Source organism: Pseudophryne corroboree, chromosome 8 (genome assembly GCF_028390025.1).
Source record: "Pseudophryne corroboree isolate aPseCor3 chromosome 8, aPseCor3.hap2, whole genome shotgun sequence".
In the NCBI taxonomy this organism is placed as follows: domain Eukaryota; kingdom Metazoa; phylum Chordata; class Amphibia; order Anura; family Myobatrachidae; genus Pseudophryne; species Pseudophryne corroboree.
Genome location: NC_086451.1, coordinates 135297845 through 135320649, shown reverse-complemented (window position 1 = coordinate 135320649; position 22805 = coordinate 135297845). Strand labels below are relative to the sequence as shown.

Below are 22805 nucleotides of genomic sequence, written 5' to 3'. Positions count from 1 at the left end.
ATATTTTCAGGGCCCTGACTACGTCCAGCAACTTGGAATCCTCCAAGTCCCTAGTAGCCGCAGGCACCACAATAAGTTGGTTTAAGTGAAATGCTGAAACCACCTTAGGGAGAAATTGAGGACGAGTCCTCAATTCTGCCCTGTCCGTATGAAAAATTAGGTAAGGGCTTTTATAGGATAAAGCCGCCAATTCTGATACACGCCTGGCTGAAGCCAGGGCCAACAGCATTACCCCTTTCCAAGTGAGATATTTCAAGTCCACAGTGGTGAGTGGTTCAAACCAATGTGATTTTAGGAATCCCAACACTACATTGAGATCCCAAAGTGCCACTGGAGGCACAAAAGGAGGCTGTATATGCAGTACTCCCTTGACAAACGTCTGAACTTCAGATACAGAAGCTAGTTCTTTTTGGAAGAATATCGACAGGGCCGAAATTTGAACCTTAATGGACCCTAATTTGAGGCCCATAGACAGTCCTGTTTGCAGGAAATGCAGGAATCGACCCAGTTGAAATTCCTCCGTAGGGGCCTTCCTGGCCTCGCACCACGCAACATATTTACGCCAAATACGGTGATAATGTTGTACGGTTACATCCTTCCTGGCTTTGATCAGGGTAGGGATGACTTCATCTGGAATGCCTTTTTCCTTCAGGATCCGGCGTTCAACCGCCATGCCGTCAAACGCAGCCGCGGTAAGTCTTGGAACAGACAGGGTCCTTGTTGGAGCAGGTCCCTTCTTAGAGGTAGAGGCCACGGATCCTCCGTGAGCATCTCTTGAAGTTCCGGTTACCAAGTCCTTCTTGGCCAATCCGGAGCCACGAATATAGTGCTTACTCCTCTCCATCTTATCAATCTCAGTACCTTGGGTATGAGAGGCAGAGGAGGGAACACATACACTGACTGGTACACCCACAGTGTTACCAGAGCGTCTACAGCTATTGCCTGAGGGTCCCTTGACCTGGCGCAATACCTGTCGAGTTTTTTCCCAACGGTTTATAATCATGTGGAAGACTTCTGGGTGAAGTCCCCACTCTCCCGGGTGGAGGTCGTGCTGAGGAAGTCTGCTTCCCAGTTGTCCACTCCCGGAATGAATACTGCTGATAGTGCTATCCCATGATTTTCCGCCCAGCGAAGAATCCTTGCAGCTTCTGTCATTGCCCTTCTGCTTCTTGTGCCACCCTGTCTGTTTACGTGGGTGACTGCCGTGATGTTGTCCGACTGGATCAACACCGGCTGTCCTTGAAGCAGAGGTCTTGCTAAGCTTAGAGCATTGTAAATGTCCCTTAGCTTCAGGATATTTATGTGAAGTGATGTCTCCAGGCTTGACCATAAGTCCTGGATATTCCTTCCCTGTGTGACTGCTCCCCTGCCTCGCAGGCTGGCATCCGTGGTTACCAGAACCCAGTCCTGAATGCCGAATCTGCGGCCCTCTAGAAGATGAGCACTCTGCAACCACCACAGGAGGGACACCCTTGTCCTTGGTGACAGGGTTATCCGCTGATGCATCTGAAGATGCGACCCGGACCATTTGTCCATCAGGTCCCACTGGAAAGTTCTTGCGTGGAATCTGCCGAATGGGATTGCTTCGTAGGAAGCCACCATTTTACCCAGAACCCTTGTGCATTGATGCACTGAGACTTGGCTCGGTTTGAGGAGGTTCCTGACTAGCTCGGATAACTCCCTGGCTTTCTCCTCCGGGAGAAACACCTTTTTCTGGACTGTGTCCAGGATCATCCCTAGGAACAGAAGACACGTCGTCGGAACTAGCTGCGATTTTGGAATATTGAGAATCCAATCGTGCTGCCGCAACACTACCTGAGATAGTGCTACACCGACCTCCAACTGTTCCCTGGATCTTACCCTTATCAGGGAATCGTCCAAGTAAGGGATAACTAAAATTTCCTTCCTTTGAAGGAATATCATCATTTCGGCCATTACCTTGGTAAAGACCCGGGGTGCCGTGGACCATCCCTACGGCAGCGTCTGAACTGATAGTGACAGTTCTGTACCATAAACCTGAGGTACCCTTGGTGAGAAGGGTAAATTTTGACATGAAGGTAAGCATCCTTGATGTCCCGAGACATCATGTAGTCCCCTTCTTCCAGGTTCGCAATCACTGCTCTGAGTGACTCAATCTTGAATTTGAACCTCTGTATGTAAGTGTTCAAAGATTTTAGATTTTAGAATCGGTCTCACCGAGCCGTCTGGCTTCGGTACCACAATAGTGTGGAATAATACCCCGTTCCCTGTTGCAGGAGGGGTACCTTGATTATCACCTGCTGGGAATACAGCTTGTGAATGGCTTCCAAAACTGCCTCCCTGTCAGAGGGAGACGTCGGTAAAGTCGACTTTTGGAAACGGCGAGGGGGAGACGTCTCGAATTCCAATATGTACCCCTGAGATATTACCTGAAGGATCCAGGGGTCTACTTGCGAGTGAGCCCACTGCGCACTGAAATTCATTGAGAACGGGCCCCCACCGTGCCTGAGCTTGTAAAGCCCTAGCGTCATACTGAGGGCTTGGCAGAGGCGGGAAAGGGTTTCTGTTCCTGGGAACTGGCTGATCTCTGCAGCCTTTTTCCTCTCCCTCTGTCACGAGCAGAAAAGAGGAACCTTTTGTCCGCTTGCCAACAAAGGACTGCGCCTGATAATACGGCGTCTTATTTTGAGAGGCGACCTGGGGTACAAACGTGGATTTCCCAGCTGTTGCCGTGGCCACCAGGTCTAAAAGACCGACCCCAAATGTCCCCTTTCAAAGGCAATACTTCCAAATGCCGTTTGGAATCCGCATCACCTGACCATTTTACTGGTAGAATTGGACAACGCACTTATACTTGATGCCAGTCGGCAATTATTCCGCTGTGCATCATGCATATATAGAAATGCATCTTTTAAATGCTCTATAGGCAATAATATACTATCCTTATCTAGGATATCAATATTTCCAGTTAGGGAATCCGACCAAGCCAACCCAGCACTGCACCTCCAGGCTGAGGCGATAGCTGGTCGCAGTATAACACCAGTATGTGTGTAAATACCTTTTTTGGATACCCTCCTGCTTTCTATCAGCAGGATCCTTAAGGGCGGCCATCTCATGAGAGGGTAGAGCCCTTGTTCTTACAAGCGTGTGAGCGCCTTATCCCCCCTAGGGGGTGTTTCCCAATGCATCCTAACCTCTGGCGGGAAAGGGTATGCAGCCAATACTTTTTAAGAAATTATTAATTGTTATCGGGGGGAAACCCACGCATCATCACACACCTCATTTTATTTCTCAGATTCAGGAAAACTACAGGTAGTTTTTCCCTCACTGAACATAATACCCCTTTTTTTGGTGGTACTCGTATTATCAGAAATGTATAAAACATTTTTCATTGTCTCAATCATGTAACGTGTGGCCCTACTGGAAATCACGGTTGTCTCTTCACCGTCGACACAGGAGTCAGTATCCGTGTCGGCGTCTGTATCTGCCATCTGCCTGACGGCCTATGAGACGTCTGGACAGGCACAAGCTGAGTAGCCAGCTGTCTCATGTCAACCACTGTTTTTTTTATATAGAGCTGACACTGTCACGTAATTTTCAACAGTACATCCACTCAGGTGTCGACCCCCTAGGGGGTGACATCACTGTTACAGACACTCTGCTCCGTCTCCACATCATTTTTCTCCTCATACATGTCGACACAAACGTACCGACACACAGCACACACACAGGGAATGCTCTGATAGAGGACAGGACCCACTTAGCCCCTTGGGGAGACAGAGGGAGAGTTTGCCAGCACACACCAGAGCGCTATATATGTATAGGGACAACCTTACAATAAGTGTCTATCCCTTATAGCTGCTTATATCTGTTATTTTGCCAAATAAGTGCCCCCCTCTCTTTTTTACCCTGTTTCTGTAGTTGCAGGATGCAGGGGAGATTCTGGGAGCCTTCCTACCAGCGGAGCTGTGTGGGAAAAATGGCGCTGTGTGCTGAGGAGATAGGCCCCGCCCCCTTCACGGCGGGCTCTTCTCCCGCTTTTTTCTGGAAAACTGGCAGGGGTTAAATACATCCATATAGCCCAGGAGCTCTATGTGATGTATTTTTTGCCAAATAAGGTAAATTCATTGCTTCCCAGGACGCCCCCCCCCCAGCGTCCTGCACCCTCAGTGACCGGAGTGTGAAGTGTGCTGAGAGCAATGGCGCACAGCTGCAGTGCTGTGCGCTACCTTATGAAGACAGGAAAGTCTTCCGCCGCCGATTTATGGACCTCTTCTTGCTTCAGCATCTGTAAGGGGGCCGGCGGCGCGGCTCCGGGACCCATCCATGGCTGGGCCTGTGATCGTCCCTCTGGAGCTAATGTCCAGTAGCCTAAGAAACCCAATCCACTCTGCACGCAGGTGAGTTCGTTTCTCTCCCCTTAGTCCCTCAATGCAGTGAGCCTGTTGCCAGCAGGTCTCACTGAAAATAAAAAACCTATTTAAACTTTTACTCTAAGCAGCTCAGGAGAGCCACCTAGATTGCACCCTTCTCGTTCGGGCACAAAATCTTAACTGAGGCTTGGAGGAGGGTCATAGGGGGAGGAGCCAGTGCACACCAGCTAGTCCTAAAGCTTTTACTTTGTGCCCAGTCTCTCCTGCGGAGCCGCTATCCCCCATGGTCCTGACGGAGTCCCCAGCATCCACTAGGACGTTAGAGAAAATTTAAAAAAATTAATAAATAAAAAAAGCTCAAACCGCTGCTCTGCAAAAATAAAAATTCCCTCCTCCAAACATATGCTGCTTTATTTTTCTTTTCTAAAATGAGCTCATTATCGTAATCCTTAACTTGCCTTAATTTTTCCAGGTAAAGTAAGAGAGACCAGCTCAGGACAGAAAACTTTATATAAGGAAAGCAGGCCAAGAATGTGAGGTTGCAATCCCTGAAAAACAAAATATGTAAAAGAAAATGAAAGGAATACTCTGCGTTCTTGCATTGCATTTACTACAATGGCAAAAATATAGTAAAGTAAGCATTACCGGCACATGGCCAATATAATCCAAACCAGGGAGACAATGATATGATTATATGAATTACCACATGCAATTCACATGACGTGGGGAGGGGGGGTACGGAATCACTTTGTTCTGTATAAGATAAAACTCAGTGAGATATTGCCAGTAAAAACACATTGTTTATGTTCACCCATTCCACAGAGGCGCGGACAGAAAATAAGCAAAGGCTAACTTACTGTAATACCGGAAAAAAGAATAGCCGTGCATCGCATTAGGTTCCATTAGGAGCTCATGATTCATTTGATACAGTGCATCCGGAAAGTATTCACAGCGCTTCACTTTTTCCACATTTTGTTTTGTTACAGAATTATTCCAAAATGTAATTAATTTTTTCCCTCAAGTCTATAAACAATACACCATAATGACAACGTGAAAAGTGTGAGATTTTTGCAAAATGTATTAAAATAGGATTTTAATTACCTACCGGTAAATCCTTTTCTCGTAGATCGTAGAGGATACTGGGGTCCACTTAGTACCATGGGGTATAGACTGGTCCACTATGAGCCATGGGCCCTTTCAACATTTGATAGTGAGTCCAGCTGTGGTAAATTCAGTTGATTGGACATGAAAGGCACACACTCGTCTATATAAAAGGTCACACACTTGAAAGTGCATGTCTGAACACAAACCAAGCATCGACCTCAGAGACAGGATCGTCTCGAGGCACAAATCTGAGGAAGGGTACAGAAAAAATAAGATTTTAAACCTACCGGTAAATCTTTTTCTCGTAGTCCGTAGAGGATGCTGGGACTCCGTAAGGACCATGGGGATAGACGGGTTCCGCAGGAGACATGGGCACTTTAAGAAAGACTTTGGATCTGGGTATGCACTGGTTCCTCCCTCTATGCCCCTCCTACCAGACTCAGTCTAGGAAACTGTGACCGAGGAGAATGACATACTTCGAGACGAGGATAGAGGTGAGATTTCAAACAAACACACACACACACACACACACACACACACACACACACACACACACACACACACACACACAGAAAGCCAAGCTAACCAAACTTCAAACAGGAACTGCAACGGCTGAACCAACATTACTTAACCAAGTAACAGTACAGGAAATACGTAGCACTGGGCGGGCGCACAGTATCCTCTATGGACTACGAGAAAAGGATTTACCGGTAGGCAATTAAAATCCTATTTTCTCTTGAGTCCTAGAGGACACTGGGGTCCATTTAGTACCATGGGGATGTACCAGAGCTCCCAAACCGGGTGGGAGTGTGCTGAGGGTCCTGCAGAACTGATTGACCAAACTGAATGTCCTCAGAGGCCAAAGTATAAAACCTGTAGAACTTCGCAAATGTGTTCGAACCTGACCAAGTAGCTGCTCGGCAGAGCTGTAAAGCCGAGACACCCCGGGCAGCCGCCCAGGAAGAACCCACCAACAGAGTAGAGTGGGCCTGTACAGATCTTAGACACGGCAAACTTGCCGTGGAATAAAGCATGCTGGACAGTAAGTGTGATCCAAATTGCAATAGTCTGCTTTGAAGCAGGACACCCAATCTTATTGAGATCATAAAGAACAAACCGCGAGTCCGTGTGACGAGCTGGGTTTTATTTCACATACACTTTCAAAGCCCTCACAACATCCAAAAACTTTGAAGTAGCCGAGGTGTCAGTGACAACCGGACCACCTTGGGAAGAAATTGCTGACAAGTTCCGAGTTCAGCTCTGTCCTCTTGGAAAAACAAATATGGACTTTTGCGAGACAAGCTCCCAGCTCTGACAGACGTCTTGCTGAAGCCAAGGCCAACAGTGTGACGGTCTTCCACGCAAGATATTTTACGTCCACCTCCTGCAGCAGCTCAAACCAGTCCGATTGGAGGAAAAGAGGTACCACATTGAGATCCCAAGGTGCCGTGGGAGGCACGAAGGGGAGTTGGATGTGTAGAACACCTTTCAAGAACATCTGGACCTCAGGGAAAGAAGTCAACTGTTTCTGAAAGAAAATGGACATGGCCAAAATCTGGACTTTTATGGAGCCCAGACGTAGGACCACATCCACTCCAGCTTGTAGAAAAAGCTGGAAACGTCCTAGATGGAAATCTAACGCAGAAAGGTTTCTGCTCTCACACCAAGAGAGATGTATTTCTTCCAAATACGATGGTAATGTTTGATGTTACCACCTTTCTGGCTTGGACCATAGTCGGGATAACCTTGTTAGGAATCCCTCTCCTGGCTAGAATCAGCCGTTCAACTTCCATGCCATCAAAGGTAACCGCGGTAAGTCCTGATAAACGAACGGGCCCTGTTGCAGAAGATCCTGGCAAAGAGGTAGAGGCCACGAATCTTCGAGGAGCATCTCCAAAAGATCCATGTACCAGGCCCTTCTTGCCCAGTCCGGAGCAATTAGAATTACTTGAATCTTTTCCCTTTTATTCTTTTAAGAATTCCTGGGATCAGCTGAAGTGGAGGAAACATGTACACCATCTGATAAACCCATGGAGTCATCAGGTCGTCTACCGCCACCGCCTGTGGGTCTCTCGACCTAGAACAATACCTCTTGAGCTTTTTGTTGAGACAAGAGACCATCATGTTGATCTGTGGATATCACCATCGACTTGTCAAGCACCGGAACTCTTCTGGGTGAAGACCCCACTCCCCCGGGTGCAGGTCGTGTATGCTGAGGAAGTCTGCCTCCCAGTTGTCTACTCCCGTAAGGAAGACAGCTGACAACGCCATATCGAATTCTTGACACCTGACATTGCCACTCTGCTTTTCGTTCTGCCCTGTCGGTTTATGTACGTTGCTGCAGTCACATTGTCCTACTGGACCTGAATGGCCGATCTTGAAGATGTGAAGCCTGCAGAAGGGCGTTGTATACGGCCCTTAGTTCCAGAATGTTGATTTGAAGAACGACTTTCTGACTCGACCATCCTCCTCGAAACTGCACCCCCTGAGTGACTGCTCCCCAACCCCTGAGGCTTGCAAATGTGCTTAGCAGAATCCAGTTCTGATTCTGAACCTCCAACCCTCTACAAGGTGAGAAGTTTGTAGCCACCATAGAAGGGAGATCCTGGCTGTTGGCGACCGATGGATCCTCTGGTGCATGTGAAGATGCGATCCGGACCATTTGTCCAACAGATCGAGCTGGAAGGGTCTTGCGTGAAACCTTCCGTATTGAAGGTGGCCTCTTACGGGGCTCATTTTCCCCAGAAGACGAATGCACATCCCGAACCATCAACTGGATTACCAATGCTTTTTCCAATGGAAGGAACACCTTCTGCGACTCCGCATCCAGTATCATTCCCAGGAATGGAAGCTTCAGTGTTGGCTCTAGGTCAGATTTCAGAAGATTCAGAATCCACCCATGATCCTGGAGAAGTTTGGTTGAGAGAGCAATGCTGTCCAGTAACCTTTCCCTGGACGGTGCTTTTATCAGGAGATCATCCAGGAACGGAATTATGTTCACTCCCTGTTTGAGGAGGAGAAACATCTCTGCCATCACCTTGGTGAACACCCTCGGTGCCATGGAGAAACCAAAATGGCAGGGCCTGGAACAGGTAGTGACAGTCCTGCAGTGCAAACCGTAGATAAGCCTGATGAGGCGGCCAGATTGGAATGTGAAGGTACGCATCCTTGATATCCAGAGACACTAGTAATTCCCCCTCCTCCAGACCTGAGATCACAGCTCTTAGAGACTCCATCTTCAATTTGAACACTCGTAAATACTGGTTCAACGACTGCAGGTTCAAAATCAGTCTAACCGAACCATCCGACTTCGGTACTACAAACAAGTTGGAATAGTAACCCTTGTTTAACGGATGAGCTTGAACTGGAATAATAATGTGAGTCTGTAGCAGTTTCTGGATGGCATGCTGTAAAGTTATACTTGCCTCTTGTGAAACTGGCAAGCCCGATTTGAAGAATCTGTGAGGTGGGAGCTCTTGGAACTCCAGTCTGTAGCCTTGGGAAATAAGATTTATGACCCAGGGATCCTGGCACGAATTTGACCAGATCCGACTAAAGAATTGTAGGCGTGCTCCCACCCGACAGCCTTCCAGGCATTGCAGTCCACCGTCATGCTGAAATCTCTGAGGAAGCAGAGCCTGAGCTCTGTTCCTGAGCACCTGCTGTTGCTGGTTCTCGTGGTTTACCTCTTGCGCCGCTGGAGGACGTAGAAGCACCTATGGATTTGCCCTTGAACTTGGCTGTCCGGAAGGACTAACTTAGAAGCTGAATAAGTCTTCTTTATTAGGGGGCAGCGGAAAGAATATACGTAGACTAACCCACAGTAGCTTTGGAGATCCATTTGTCTAATTCAACTCCGAACAAGGCCTCTCCTGTGAATGGCAGGCTTCCACGCCTTTCCTGGAATCCGCGTCAGAAGTCCACTTCCGTAGCCACAGGCCCCTGAGTGTCGAAACCGCTATAGCAGCAGTGCGTGCGTTAAGCAATCCTATTTCCTTTAAGGCTTCCACCATAAAGTTTGCAGAGTCCTGTATATGCTGCACGAGTAAGACAACATTCCCCCTAAATAAGGAATCTAACCCCTCAATTAGGTTACCTGACCATTTAGCAATGGCTTTAGTGACCCACGCACATGCAATAGTGGGTCTTTGGCCCACCCCCGCAGCTGTGTACAACGATTTGAGTGTAGTCTCAATTTTACGATCAGCCGTGTCTTTCAGGGAGGCTGCACCCGGAACAGACAATACAATTTTACGTGACAGCCTAGAGACTGATGCGTCCACTATAGGTGGATTTTCCCATTTTTTCCTATCCTCTAAAGGAAAAGGAAATGATGATAGCAACCTTTTAGGGATTTGAAAGGTCTTACCAGGATTAACCCATGGTTCTTCGAACAGGATATTCAATTCTTTTCACGTAGGAAAAAAAGTGACTGAGGACTTTTTTTTTTTTTTACATTAAAATAAGATTCCTCACACTTCTCTGATACCTTATCCGGAATATGCAGAACACCTCTGATAGCCTCTATAAGAGCCTCTATTCCCTGTGACAGAGCTGCATCCCCCACATCTAAGTCCACCTCTCCCTTCTCCATGTCTGACCTGTCAGCGTCAGACTGCAGGATATGGGCGAGAGACAGTTTTTGGGGACAAATGGGAGAGGAATGAGAGGCTGTTTGGACCAGAGTCTCTATTCATAAAATCATCCACGGTTTGTTTTAAGTCTTGCGTCTTTCTCATTGCATAACAATTTTGAAGAAAGAGTTGAGATCATTCCCATAAGAGAATTAACCCATTCCGGTTCAGCCCAGCTAGCCTGTGAAATCCGAGTACCCAGTAGTGAGCCCACTGGTGAAGAGGAACACTCCGCGGTACAAAACACACACGCTCTGCCTGACATAATGTAATGCGACAGTACACACACGAAAGGTTAAATACAATTAACCCACAAGGTCCTTCAGGGAGACACAGATGTTTGGAGCCAGCCCCCACCGCGCCCTTATTGTTAATGCCAAGCTTAGCCAGGTCGCAGACTAAGTACCCTGATAGGGGACTTAGTACACTAATAGTCACTCCCCCCCTGCTATGACCCCCTGGTACTGCTGAGGTAATCTAGAGTCACACTGGAGGAGCCGCGGGTCCCTGTCCTGTCAGCGTCAGTGTCCACTGCAGAGGTAAAATGGCGCTGGTGAGCTGCTGGATCCTCTCATAGTGAAGCACCGCCCCTTCAATGGCGCGTGGTCTTCCCACTTTTTTTTATACTGGCTGAGGAATCTGGTGCTTAAAATGGAGAAAACCATTTTAAGGCTGTAGTGCCAGTAAGGATAATGGCCAGTAAGGATACGCAGTCGTGAAAGGTGTCTGGAAACTCATTCCACCCCATGTAGAAGCTGTTCGTCTTCGTACCCTCATGCCACCATAATGGCCTGCGTCCCACTAGCCGGTTTAGTACTCACCACTCTTCCGGCACTGTTAGGGGTGGCGGCGTGCTGCAGGACAGTACGCTTGCCGTGGTGGGGCTTGCGAATAGGTCTCAGGAGCTCAGCGCCCTGTCAGCAGGGAATGGGACCTTTAACCCTTTCAAAGGTTGGGCCACCCCCCACCCCCCTTAAGTCCCACGAAGCAGGCAGGCTGGTGCCAACCAGCCCCGCCTGAAAACAACAAACAGAAAAATAAATGCAGAAAACTCTTCAGGAGCTTCCGTCAGTGTGACCGGCTCCTCCAGGCACATTTTCTAAACTGAGTCTGGTAGGAGGGGCATAGAAGGACCCCACACTATTAAAGTCTTAAAGTGCCCATGGCTCCTAGTGGACCAGTCTATACCCCATTGTACCAAATCGACCTCAGTATTTTCTAGGATATAAGAGAAAGAAGAAAAAAAAAAAAAGAAAAAAATGAAAAAAAGAATCACCTTTCCTATGAATTTCAAAATGGAGCTCGGGTGCATTCGGTTTCCACTGATCATCCTTGAGATGTTCCTACAGCTTAACTGGAGTCCAGCTGTGGTAAATTCAGTTGATTGGACATGAAAGGCACACACTCGTCTATATAAAAGGTCACACACTTGAAAGTGCATGTCTGAACACAAACCAAGCATCGACCTCAGAGACAGGAAAGTCTCGAGGCACAAATCTGGGGAAGGGTACAGAAAAAATAAGATTTTAAACCTACCGGTAAATCTTTTTCTCGAAGTCCGTAGAGGATGCTGGGACTCCGTAAGGACCATGGGGATAGACGGGCTCCGCAGGAGACATGGCACTTTAAGAAAGACTTTGGATCTGGGTGTGCACTGGCTCCTCCCTCTATGCCCCTCCTCCAGACCTCAGTTAGAGAAACTGTGCCTAGAGGAGACGGACAGTACGAGGAAAGGATTTTTGTTAATCCAAGGGCAAGATTCATACCAGCCACACCAATCACACCGTATAACTTGTGATATACTAACCAGTTAACAGTATGAAAACAACATAGCATTAGTCCAAGACCGATGAAAAGTATAACATAACCCTTATGTAAGCAAAACTATATACAAGTCTTGCAGAAGAAGTCCGCACTTGGAACGGGCGCCCAGCATCCTCTACGGACTACGAGAAAGATTTACCGGTAGGTTTAAAATCTTATTTTCGCTAACGTCCTAGAGGATGCTGGGACTCCGTAAGGACCATGGGGATTATACCAAAGCTCCCAAACGGGCGGGAGAGTGCGGATGACTCTGCAGCACCGATTGAGCAAACAGGAGGTCCTCCTTAGCCAGGGTATCAAACTTATAGAACTTTGCAAAGGTGTTTGACCCCGACCAAGTAGCAGCTCGGCACAGCTGTAGTGCCGAGACCCCTCGGGCAGCCGCCCAAGACGAGCCCACCTTCCTAGTGGAATGGGCCTTAACCGATTTTGGTAACGGCAATCCTGCCGTAGAATGCGCCTGCTGAATCGTGTTACAGATCCAGCGAGCAATAGTCTGCTTTGAAGCAGGGCCGCCGACCTTGTTGGCTGCATACAGGACAAACAGTGCTTCTGTTTTTCTGATCCTAGCCGTTCTGGCCACGTAAATTTTCAAAGCCCTGACCACATCAAGGGACTCGGAATCCTCCAAGTCACGTGTAGCCACAGGCACGACAATAGGTTGGTTCATATGAAAGGATGAGACCACCTTAGGTAGGAATTGAGTACGGGTCCGCAATTCCGCTCTATCCATATGGAAAACCAGATAGGGGCTTTTGTGTGATAAAGCCGCTAATTCCAAAACTCGCCTAGCCGAAGCCAAGGCTAACATGACCACCTTCCAAGTGAGATATTTCAACTCCACTGTTCTAAGTGGTTCAAACCAATGTGACTTAAGGAAACTTAACACCACGTTAAGGTCCCAAGGCGCCACCGGAGGTACAAAAAGAGGCTGAATATGCAGTACTCCCTTCACAAAAGTCTGTACTTCAGGTAGAGAGGCCAATTCCTTTTGAAAGAAAATGGATAAGGCCGAAATCTGAACTTTAATGGAGCCTAATTTTAGGCCCAAATTTACTCCAGTTTGTAGGAAGTGAAGAAAACGGCCTAGATGGAATTCTTCCGTAGGAGCATTCCTGGCCTCACTCCAAGAAACATATTTTCACCATATTCGGTGATAATGCTTAGATGTCACGTCCTTCCTAGCCTTTATTAGCGTAGGAATGACCTGATCCGGAATACCCTTTTCCGCTAGGATCCGGCGTTCAACCGCCATGCCGTCAAACGCAGCCACGGTAAGTCTTGGAACAGACAGGGACCCTGTTGCAACAGGTCCTGTCTTAGAGGAAGAGGCCACGGATCTTCTGTGAGCATTTCCTGCAGATCCGGATACCAGGTCCTTCGTGGCCAATCCAGAACAATGAGTATTGTTCTCACTCCTCTTTTTCTTATTATTCGCAACACCTTGGGTATGAGAGGAAGAGGAGGAAATACATAGACCGACTGGAACACCCATGGTGTCACTAGGGTGTCCACAGCTACCGCTTGAGGATCTCTTGACCTGGCGCAATACCTTTGTAGCTTTTTGTTGAGACGGGACGCCATCATGTCTATTTGGGGCAGTCCCCACCGACTTGCAATCTGTGCGAAGACTTCCTGATGAAGTCCCCACTCTCCCGGATGCAGGTCGTGTCTGCTGAGGAAGTCTGCTTCCCAGTTGTCCACTCCCGGAATGAACACTGCTGACAGTGCGCTTACATGATTCTCCGCCCAGCGAAGAATTCTGGTGGCTTCCGCCATCGCCACTCTGCTCCTTGTGCCGCCCTGGCGGTTTACATGAGCTACTGCGGTGACGTTGTCTGACTGGATCAGAACTGGTCGGTCGCGAAGTAAGGTCTCCGCTTGACGTAGGGCGTTGTATATGGCCCTTAGTTCCAGGATGTTGATGTGAAGACAAGTCTCTTGACTTGACCAAAGGCCTTGGAAATTTCTTCCCTGTGTGACTGCTCCCCAACCTTGGAGGCTCGCATCCGTGGTCACCAGTATCCAATCCTGAATGCCGAACCTGCGGCCCTCTAGAAGGTGAGCAGCCACCACAGGAGAGATACCCTGGCCCTGGGGGACAGGGTGATCCGCTGATGCATTTGCAGATGTGACCCGGACCATTTGTCCAATAGGTCCCATTGGAAAGTCCTTGCATGGAACCTGCCGAAGGGAATGGCTTTGTACGTCGCCACCATTTTTCCCAGGACTTGAGTGCAATGATGTATTGACACTTGTTTTGGCTTCAACAGGTTCTTGACTAGAGTCATGAGTTCCTGCGCTTTTTCTATCGGAAGAAAAACCCTTTTCTGGTCTGTGTCCAGAATCATGCCCAAGAAGGGCAGACGAGTCGTAGGATTCAGCTGCGACTTTGGAATATTGAGAATCCAGCCGTGTCGCTGTAACACCTTCAGCGAAAGTGATACGCTGTTCAGCAACTTCTCCCGTGATCTCGCTTTTATGAGGAGATCGTCCAAGTATGGGATAATTGTGACACCCTGCTTGCGCAGGAGCACCATCATTTCCGCCATTACCTTGGTGAAAATTCTCGGGGCCGTGGAAAGCCCAAATGGCAACGTCTGAAATTGGTAATGACAATCCTGTACTGCAAATCTCAGGTACGCCTGATGAGGAGGATATGTGGGAACATGCAGGCATGCATCCTTAATGTCCAGAGATACCATAAACCCCCCCCCCCCCCTTCCAGGCTGGCGATGACCGTTCTGAGCGATTCCATTTTGAATTTGAACCGTTTTAAGTAAAGGTTCAGGGATTTTAAATTCAAAATGGGTCTGACCGAACCGTCCGGTTTCGGGACCACAGAGTTGAGTAGTACCCATTCCCTCTTTGAAGCAGGGGAACCTCGACCACCACTTGTTGAAGACACAATTTGTGAATCGCATGTAACACTATCTCCCTTTCCTAGGGAGAAGTCTGTAGCGCCAATTTGAAAAACCGGTGAGGAGGCACCTCTTCGAATTCCAGCTTGTATCCCTGGGAAACAATTTCTATTGCCCAGGGATCCACCTGTGAGTGAACCCAGATGTGGCTGAAAAGTCGAAGATGTGCCCCCACTGGATCGGACTCCCTCAGGGGAGCCCCAGCGTCATGCGGTGGATTTTGCAGAGGCCGGGGAGGACTTCTGTTCCTGGGAACTAGCTGTGTTGTGCAGCTTTTTCCCTCTGCCCTTACCTCTGGCAAGAAAGGACGATCCACGTACTCTTTTGCTTTTATTTGAACGAAAGGACTGCATTTGATAATGAGGCGCTTTCTTAGATTGTGAGGGAATATAAGGCAAAAAATGTGATTTACCTGCCGTAGCTGTGGAGACGAGGTCCGAGAGGTCCTCTCCAAACAATTCCTCACCCTTGTAAGGCAAAAACTCCATATGCCTCTTTGAGTCGGCATCACCTGACCACTGTCGGGTCCATAAGACTCGCCTAGCAGAAATAGACATGGCGTTTATTCTGGAACCCAGTAAACTAATGTCTCTTTGAGCATCCCTCATATATAAGACAGCATATTTAATATGCCCTAGAGTCATTAAAATGGTATCCTTATCAAGGGTCTCAATATCCGCTGATAAGGAATCTGTCCATGCTGCTACAGCACTACAAACCCAGGCCGACGCAATTGCCGGTCTGAGTAACGTACCAGAATGTGTGTAAATGGACTTCAAGGTAACCTCCTGCTTGCGGTCAGCAGGATCCTTGAGGGTAGCCGTATCTTGGGATGGGAGCGCTATCTTTTTTGATAAACGTGTGAAAGCCTTGTCTACCCTAGGGGAGGATTCCCACCGTATTCTGTCCTTTGGCGGGAAAGGATACGCTATAAGAATCCTTTTGGGAATCTGCAGTTTTTTGTCTGGAGTTTCCCACGCTTTTTCGCATAATTCGTTCAGCTCATATGAGGATGGAAAGGTGACCTCAGGTTTCTTTCTCTTATACATGTGTACCCTCGTGTCAGGGACAGGGGGTTCTTCTGTGATATGCAAAACATCTTTTATTGCAATAATCATATCGAATACATTTAGCCACTTTTGGCTGTAATTTTGCATCATCGTAGTCGACACTGGAGTCTGAATCCGTGTCGGTATCTGTGTCTAATATTTGGGATAGTGGGCGCTTCTGAGACCCCGAAGGTCCCGGCGACATTGGGACAGACATGGGTTGACTCCCTGACTGTACCCTAGCTTCAGCTTTGTCTAATCTTTTGTGCAATAAATGAACATTAGCACTTAAAACATTCCAAATATCCATCCAGTCAGGTGTCGGCGCTGCCGACGGAGACCTTACATTCATAAACTCCCCCTCCTCCTTAGGTGAGCCTTCAACCTCAGACATGTCGACACACGTACCGACACACCACACAGGGAAGCTCTTTTCTGAAGACAGGTTCCCTACCAGGCCCTTTGGAGAGACAGAGAGAGAGTATGTCAGCACACACCTCAGCGCTATATGACCCAGGAAAAAAACCCACAGAATGTTTACCCAGTAGCGCTTTTCAAGTATGTATATGCGCCAATTATGTGCACCCACCTCTACTTTAAAACCCTCTTTCACCGTGGTATCAAGCAGGGAGAGTCCGGGGAGCTTCCTCTCAGCGGTGCTGTGGAGAAAAATGGCGCAGGTGAGTAGTGAGGGAGAAGCCCTGCCCCCACGGCGGCAGGCTTCTGTCCCGCTCAAAATTCTTAAAAACATGGCGGGGGCTCTTTATATACATGTACAGTGCCCAGCTGTACATGTATATATGTACATTTGCCACAGGAGAGGTTTATATTGCTGCCCCCCATGTGCCCTGCACCCTTACAGTGACCAATGTGTGTGAGGTGAATGGGAGCAATGGCGCACAGCTTCACTGCTGTGCGTTACCTCTATGAAGATCAAGCCGTCTTCTGCCGCCTCTGAGGTCTTTTCCTCTCATACTCACCCGGCTTCTATCTTCCAGCTCTGCGAGGAGGACGGCGGCGCGGCTCTGGGACGGACGGCGAGGGTGAGACCTGCGTACCGATCCCTCTGGAGTTAATGGTGTCCAGTAGCCTAAGAAACAGAGCCCTGAAACTCAGAGAAGTGGGTCTGTTTCTCTCTCCTCAGTCCCTCGATGCAGGGAGTCTGTTGCCAGCAGGCTCCCTGAAAATAAAAAACCTAACTAAAATACTTTCTTTACAGGAAACTCAGGAGAGCTCCCTGAAATGCACCCAGTCTCCACTGGGCACAGTATCAAACTGAGGTCTGGAGGAGGGGCATAGAGGGAGGAGCCAGTGCACACCCAGATCCAAAGTCTTTCTTAAAGTGCCCATGTCTCCTGCGGAGCCCGTCTATCTCCATGGTCCTTACGGAGTCCCAGCATCCTCTAGGACGTTAGAGAAATATCTGATGCTTTGAAGGTCCCAATGAGCACAGTGGCCTCCATCATTCATAAATGGAAGAAGTTCAGAACCACCAGCCTGGGGGGAGGGTTTAGCTAGAAACTACGGGTCATGCAGTGAGAATAGTGGGGATGGCGGTAGTAAACGAAATGGGGGAGAAGTTGGGGGGAGGTAAGAGCAGGCGGTAAGGTTACTAACATGGGTACTAAAAGGGATTTTACCAAAGCACTAACCAATGACGATTACAGGTCATCCTTGCTACATAAGGTGAAAGATGTCCCTAACGCAAGGGAAAATACTTATCTTAGATGTATGTATGTAAACGCCAGAAGCATTACTGGTAAAAAGGGTGAACTAGAAATACTTGCAGCAAGCAAACAGTATGATATTATAGGCATTACTGAAACTTGGTGGGATGAATCTCATGATTGGACAGTCAATCTAGAGGGCTATACACTGTTTAGGAGAGACAGACTAAATAAAAAGGGTGGAGGGGTGTGTCTTTATGTAAAGCCGTTTTTAAAACCTAATATATGGGAAGATATTCAGGAGGGGACTGTAGACACTGTTGAGACATTATGGGTAGAAATTGCATGCGGGTAAAAAGGAATAAAAAAGTTAGTATTGGGTGTATGCTATAGGTCGCCTGGTATCAACGCATCTGATGATGAATTGTTACTAAAGCAAATTGAAAGAGCAGCAGGAGTAGGAGACATAGTAGTGATGGGAGATTTTAACTATCCAGAGATAAATTGGAAAAACGATTCATGTGATACTGCTAGGGGCAATATGTTTTTAAACACACTTAATGATAACTACTTAGTCCAACTAATTGAGGAACCAACTAGGTACAATGCAATCTTAGACCTGGTATTAACAAACAATGGGGATTTGGTATCAGGTATTATAGTAGGGGAACCCATAGGAAACAGCGACCACAATATGGTCACATTCAATATCAGTTTCTATAAACAGCCCTATACTGGCTCAACTAGGACTTTAAACTTTAGCGAAGCAAATTTTGAAAAGATGAGGGTATTTTTCAGGGATATTAAATGGGAAGGTTTGTTTTTAGGAAAAAATACTACGGAGAAATGGGAGGTACTAAAATTCCTGCTAGCTAAAAATACACTCAAATGTATTCCTATGAGTAGCAAAAAAACGAATAAAAATCATAAACCGATGTGGCTTAACAAAAAGATTAAGGAACTTATGGGCAAGAAAAGGCGAGCATTTAAAAAATACAAATCTGACGGGGAAGCAGAGTCATTTCAGCACTATAAGAAATGTAACAAAATTTGCAAAAAGGAAATAAGAGCGGCTAAAGTAGAAACTGAAAAACTAGTAGCAAAGGAAAGTAAAGCGAATCCCAAAAAATTCTTTAAATACATTAATAGCAAAAGATTAAAGAAGGAGAGTATAGGCCCTTTAAAAGACAAGTTGGGAGTCTTAAGCAAAAATTATAATGACATAGCGGACACACTAAATGAGTTTTTTTTCAACAGTATTCACTCGTGAGGACCCAATTCAGGGACTAACGCACAATCTCAATAATGAGAATATCACACTGATAGGTACTTATTTAAGCGAGGAAGTAGTCTGTGACCGATTAAAACATTTAAAGATTAATAAATCACCAGGGCCCGATGGTATTCATCCAAGGGTTCTAATGGAGCTTCACTCTGAAATGGCAAAACCGCTATCTTTGATCTTTAAGGATTCAGTTATATCAGGTATGGTTCCCAAAGACTGGCGTATAGCGGAAGTAGTGCCTATATTCAAAAAGGGAAGTAAAGCTGAACCAGGTAATTATAGACCAGTTAGTCTTACATCTATAGTGGGGAAAGTATTGGAAGGTATTCTAAGAGATAGTATTCAGAAGTTCCTTGAAACCAATAAGGTCATTAAAAGGAATCAACATGGGTTTATGAAGGACAGATCCTGTCAAACCAACTTACTTGGCTTTTATGAAACAGTAAGCGCAAACCTAGATCAGGGTAAAGACGTGGATGTAATCTTTTTAGACTTTGCCAAAGCGTTCGACACTGTACCACACATGAGACTTATCTACAAGCTACAAGAGCCAGGGCTAGGAAGCACAATATGCACTTGGGTCAAAAACTGGTTAGATAATAGGAAGCAGCGCGTTGTGGTTAATGGATCTTTTTCAACTTGGACTGAAGTGCTAAGTGGTGTGCCGCAAGGCTCAGTATTAGGACCGCTATTGTTCAATATTTTCATTAACGACCTAACAGAAGGTCTAGAGAGCATGGTGTCAATTTTTGCAGATGATACCAAATTGTGTAAGGCTATAAATACAAAGGAGGATGCCGAGTCTCTTCAGAACGACTTAGTTAAATTAGAAGCATGGGCAGCCAAATGGAGAATGCGCTTCAACACAGACAAGTGTAAGGTAATGCACTGTGGTAACAAGAACATAAATTACACCTACCTACTAAATGGGGTAAAATTAGGGGATTCTGTACTGGAAAAGGACTTGGGTGTCCTCATAGATAGCAAGCTAAGCAGTAGTACCCAAAGTAGGACTGCAGCAAAGAAGGCTAACAAGATATTAGCATGCATAAAACGGGGTATTGATGCTAGGGACGAGAGTATTATACTCCCGTTATATAAATCACTAGTGAGGCCACACCTTGAATACTGTGTACAATTCTGGGCACCGTACTACAAAAAGGATATCCTGGAGCTTGAAAAGGTACAGAGGAGGGCGACCAAACTAATTAAGGGCATGGAGACGATGGAATACAAGGAAAGGCTTGAAAGACTAGGCATGTTTATATTGGAAAAGCGGAGACTAAGAGGGGATATGATCAACATCTACAAATATATAAGGGGACAATACTCAGAGCTTGCGCGGGACCTGTTTTTGGTTAGATCAACACAGAGGACTCGTGGACACTCGCTCAGGATAGAGGAGAGGAGATTCCGCACAATACGGCGTAAAGGCTTTTTCACGGTAAGGACATGTTTCGAATTCCCTGCCCGAGGGAGTTGTAATGGCGGAATCTGTCAACACCTTTAAGAATGGGTTAGATAAATTCCTAATGGATAAGGATATCCAGGGGTATGGTGCATAGTCATGCATTATAGTTACTATAAATAGGGATAAAATGTAACGGCTGACAGCAGCATCAGTCAGAAATTTTAGTCAAATCATCATGCATAGGAGACCACAAATAGGTTGAACTCGATGGACAATTGTCTTTTTTCAACCTCAGATACTATGTTACTATGTATGTTACCAGGACTCTTGCTAGAGCTGGCCGGTTGTCTAAAGTGAGCGATCGGGGGAGAAGGGCCCTAGTCAGGGAGGTGACCAAGAACCCGATGGTCACTCTGTCAGAGCTACAGCATTCCTCTGTGGAGAAAAGAGAACCTTCCAGAAGGACAACCATCTCTGCAGCAATCCGGCCGTCTATGTTGGCAGTGTGTTGCGGTGTCTGATAGGGATGTTAGTCTACACAACGGCACTTAACCAGGATGATTGGTTTATTCAGATAACAGCTTGTAGCATATAGAAGATGTTCTGCAGCAGCAGGAACTCACAGTATACATGTGAAGCAGTACAGCGGTAACACAGCATCTCAGTACACACAGGATGCGACTGCATACACACAGGGTGCGGCTGCGGGGTAGACAAGGTCGCACACACAGGAGAGCAGAAGTTGCAAGACAGTGCAGTTGTCTCTCCCAGGAAGAACTCTCTCAGACTGTGCACTAAGCACCTCCTCCTGCACTGAGCTGACACTAGGAGGGAAAATACTAGAGCAGTGTAGCTGCCTCCAGTGCTGGGAACTGAGACAGACCACAGAGTGATCCACTGTCTAACAGTCTATGAGCGATTGGGGGAGAAGGACCCTAGTCAGGGAGGTGACAAAGAACCCGATGGTCACTGTCAGAACTACAGCATTCCTCTGTGTAGAGAGGAGAACCTTCCAGAAGGACAACCATCTCTGCAGCAATCCACCAATCAGGCCTGTATGGTAGAGTGGCCAGACGGAAGCCACTCCTTAATAAAAAGCACATGGCAGCCCGCCTGGAGTTAGCCAAAATGCACCTGAAGGACTAAGACCATGAGAAACAAAAATTCTGTGGTCTGATGAGACAAAGATTGAACTCTTTGGCGTGAATGCCAGGCGTCATGTTTGGAGGAAACCAGGCACCACTCGTCACCAGGCCAATACCATCCCTACAGTGAAGCATGTTGGACTGTTTTTCAGCGGCAGGAACTGGGAGACTAGTTAGGAGAGAGGGAAAGATTAACGCAGCAATGTACAGAAACATCCTGGATGAAAACCTGCTCCTGAGTGCTCAACCTCAGACTGGGGTGATGGTTCATCTCAGGACAACAACCCTAAGCACACAGCCAAGAGATCAAAGAAGTGACTTCTGGACAACTCTGAATGTCCTCGAGTGTCCCAGCCAGAGCACAGACTTGAATTTGATTGAACATCTTTGGAGAGATCTGAAAATTGCAGTGCACAGACGCTTCCCATCCAACCTGATGGAGCTTGAGAGGTGCTGCAAAGAGGAATAGGCGAAACTGACCAAAGATAGGTGTGCCAAGCTTGTGGCATCATATTCAAAAAGTCTTGAGGCTGTAATTGATTCCAAAGTATTGAGCAAAGGCTGTGAATACTCATGTACATGTGATTTGTTACTATTTTATTTTTAATAAATTTGCAAAAATGGAGGAAAAAAAATTCACAGTCATTATGGGGTATTGTGTGTAGAATTTTGAGGGGGGGGGGGGGAATATATAGGATTTTGGTACCTACCTGTAAATCCTTTTCTAGTAGTCCATATAGAATGCTGGGGTCCACATTAGTACCATGGGGTATAGACAGGTCCACCAGGAGCCATTGGCACTTTAAGAGTTTGAGTGTGGGCTGGCTCCTCCCTCTATGCCCCTCCTACCAGACTCAGTCTAGAAACTATGCCCGAGGAGACTACATACTTCGAGAGAAGGACTTAACACAGACAGTGGTGTGATTCATACCAGCTCACACATACAAGGCACGTCAAGACAACTAGCTTGAACTACTCAGCAACAGCTTAAACATTACTTACCAAGTAACAATGCAGTACTCAACTAAAATTAAGTGGTACTGAACCAAATAACATTTGCAGGAAAACGAAGCGCTGGGTGGGCGCCCAGCATCCTTTACGGACACAACAGAAAACCAAGCTAATCAGCTTGAAATAATTCAGCAATGGCTGAACAGTACTTATCCAAGTAACAATGCAGTACTTAACTAAGTATAAGCGCTGGGCGGGGTGCCCAGCATCCTCTACGGACTACGAGAAGAGGATTTACGGGTAGGTAATGTCGAAGTCGAAAAATATTGCAATACACACATCACGTACAAACATCACACAGATGGCCTCCGCGCGTGTACTTGTTCTGCTGTGCGTGTGCATATTCGCAATTTGTGTATGGTCGCTCCCGCAGTCCTGCGCATTAGTGCGTGGTATGAGTAT

General features: G+C 47.0%; 1 protein-coding gene across 1 annotated transcript in view; it reads right to left on the bottom strand.

Moving 5' to 3' along the window:
- CENPI (centromere protein I) overlaps window positions 1-22805 on the bottom strand; it is a 526595-nt gene that overhangs the window by 220620 nt on the left and 283170 nt on the right. The window contains exon 8 of the mRNA XM_063936944.1: window positions 4811-4900. Coding sequence (XP_063793014.1) covers window positions 4811-4900 — 90 coding nt within the window. The remainder of the gene's footprint in view (window positions 1-4810; window positions 4901-22805) is intronic.